The sequence below is a fragment of the Salvia splendens genome, chromosome 1 (genome assembly GCF_004379255.2).
Source record: "Salvia splendens isolate huo1 chromosome 1, SspV2, whole genome shotgun sequence".
In the NCBI taxonomy this organism is placed as follows: domain Eukaryota; kingdom Viridiplantae; phylum Streptophyta; class Magnoliopsida; order Lamiales; family Lamiaceae; genus Salvia; species Salvia splendens.
In genome coordinates this window covers 24,344,756-24,347,665 of record NC_056032.1, presented here as the reverse complement: position 1 = coordinate 24,347,665, position 2,910 = coordinate 24,344,756, and the positions used below count along the sequence as shown (strand labels likewise).

Below are 2,910 nucleotides of genomic sequence, written 5' to 3'. Positions count from 1 at the left end.
AAGACGTTTTGGGTTGAAGCATTTGCTATACCCCTAACGTTCCAAAACATGTAATTAATAGACATAATTAACAATTCGGTTCCGTACCCGGTGGGTGCAAAGGCCTCCCTCGGAGTTCAATTATTTGTTGGTCGTGCACTTCATGATCCGTCCCGGCCTCCAAGGTTCGGTTTCTCGTACCACCGGGGTACCTTCCCCTTCTTATATCTAGGGGTTCCAATTTACAAGGGAGCCAAGCGCACCGAAATGTTCATGTTCATTCGGGAGAAAATCGCTCGTTGCATTTCGGGATGGGCGCATCGGCATCTGTCTTTTGGGGGGAGACTCACCCTCATTAAGAGCATGCATGAGGCGGTTCCTATTCATATTTTCCAGGCTATTGAGCCGACGGCCGGTGCACTCAAGTTACTAGATCAACAATTGGCTCGTTTCTTCTGGGGGTCGACGAATGAAAGAAAAAGGACTCACTGGATTAGTTGGGAGCAGATATGCCTCCCCACCAATGAAGGGGTCTTGGTATTCGCAAGTTCACCGAGGTACTCCGAGCCTTTAATATCAAACTGTGGTGGCGGTTCCGGGAACAGAGTTCGTTGTGGGCACGATATATGAAGCAGAAATACTGCGCCTCAACATCACCACTATCTACCGGAATTTTGCGAAAGAATAGTCCAACTTGGATACGACTTGCTCATGCGAGGATTCATGCACATCTACATATTCGTTGGCTCGTTGGGCAGGGAAATATATATTTCTGGGATGACATTTAGCTTGGGAATGAACCCCTCAGAGATGCTTGTTTCGGAGTTGCTCACAGGTGCTCAGTGATCAAGCGGGACTCCCACAGCATATCATTGACCGAATCTGTACATTCCCGATCTTACCGGGGGAGTCCGATGTCCCAAGATGGACGCTGTCACGGAGAGGTGAATTTACGCTTGCCTCGACTTGGAACACGATCAGATCGTCTATACCCATTGTACAGGGACTTGAGGACCTGTGGCTGGCCGGCGTTACGGCTACTATTGCTATGTTTACTTGGAGACTTCTATCCAACCGGATCCCCGTTGACTCAAAGCTACAATGGCGGAAAATTGAGCTTGCATCTAAATGCCAATGCTGCCCCCGACGACCAGATACCGAGTCTCTTCAACACCTATTTATACAAGGGGATGGGGCGATAAGGGTGTGGAGGGAATTTGATGGGTGGTTCGAAGGAAATTCCCATCCTATCGGGCTGAATGATACCATCCCATCAAGAATCGAAGTGTGGGCGACCAGATTGCAGCAGCCGGGAAGGAAGCACCTTAGCATAGCCTTGCCATATCTCATATTCTGGTTCTTGTGGGCCGAAAGAAATAGAAGCCGCAATCATGGAACTCAATTTAAGGCGAGTAATGTGATATGGCAGGTCATTACCTTTGTCCGAAATAATATGATTAATGGGAAGCTAAGGCCGAAGCATTGGAGAGGAGTTCGGCTCGGACTTATTATCCCGAACGAGGCCGAGGCCCAACGACCCATGAGGCTCACGATGATGAACAAGTGGGAGCCGCCGGACCAACCATGGTTAAAACACAACACGGATGGGTCTTTTTTCGAAGAAACAGGAAAAGCTGGGGGAGGGGTCCTTATTCGTGACTACACGGGTAGGGTGCTCAAGGCCTTTGCGTTACCTCTCGACGCACACTCACCCCTCGAAGCTGAGCTTCTCGCCATGCACCACGGATTGGTGATGGCCGCAGAGCTGGCGATGCCAATTTGGCTCGAAACGGACGCCGAACAAGCTGTCGCACTGGTCCGAGGAAATCATTGGGGGCCTGCCCATATTCGCCAAGCAATGGCTTTTTTGGCTCTACAGAAGCGGCGCCTTACCCTTCGGATTTCCTTCATCCACCGCGAAGGCAACAAAGCAGCTGACCTCCTCGCAAAGACGGGTGCTGAGATGAGCCACAGCCGAATCTTTGTCGAACAGGATTTGCCGAGAGAACTATCAGACATCATCCGACAGGAACAGATGGGGATCCCCAATGCCCGAGCCCAAACCGAAGAAAGAAATTAGAAGAGGATTGCTTGTGATTGGTTCGACTAATTTTATTATGGAAATTTTTTGGTATGATTGGCTTTGTAAGATTTGTAATAGGTCTGATTTGGTTAGACCTTATGATAGGATTACTGTTGGGTGTATGATGAGGTCCGAGTACAGGCTCTGGACCGCCTACTACTCCTATTTTTTGTGTTGGCACATCACTTTTGGGTGTGGCTACAACTTTGTAATCAGCTCCTTTTTGATATATAGGGATGAGGGACCCACGAACCCTCCACCGTAAAGGTGTTTGATTAAAAAAAAAAACTCGATCCGAGCGGAAGGGGGTTTCACTAGAGGCGTCTTCCCGTTCCTCTACCCCGGCGTCCCCATCTACCGTGGTGTAAAGCGCACGGACATGTTCCTCTTTCTACGTGAAAAGATTGCAAGAAGGATCTCAGGTTAGGCACACCGACACTTATCTTTTGGAGGGAGGCTCACGCTGATTAAGAGCACCCTTGAAGCTATCCCCTTACACATTTTCCAAGCCATCGAGCCCACTGCCGGCACCTTAAAACAACTTGATCAACAAATGGCCCGATTCTTTTGGGGATCTACGAGTGAGAGGAAGCGAACCCATTGGATTGGCTGGGACCAAATGTGTCGCCCTACCGAGGAAGGAGGTCTCGGGATTCGGAAAACTATGGAGTTTTTACGTGCCTTCAACATAAAACTATGGTGGCGCTTCCGGGAACAAAACTCCCTTTGGGCAAAATACATGATGGCAAAATTTGCTCCAACTCCACACCACTTACCTTGAGAACGCCAAGCAAGAGTAGCCCTACGTGGAGGAGGCTCTCTAGAGCTTGGACTCTCGCGCAACCGCA

General features: G+C 49.5%; 1 protein-coding gene across 1 annotated transcript; it reads left to right on the top strand.

Annotated features, from left to right (window-relative positions):
* Positions 1–342: 342 nt before the first annotated feature.
* On the top strand, positions 343–2,059 carry LOC121754826. The gene is made up of 2 exons (XM_042150147.1): positions 343–516; positions 815–2,059. Exons 1-2 carry the CDS (start codon positions 343–345, stop codon positions 2,057–2,059), a joined length of 1,419 nt encoding a protein of 472 aa, XP_042006081.1.
* Positions 2,060–2,910: the final 851 nt, after the last annotated feature.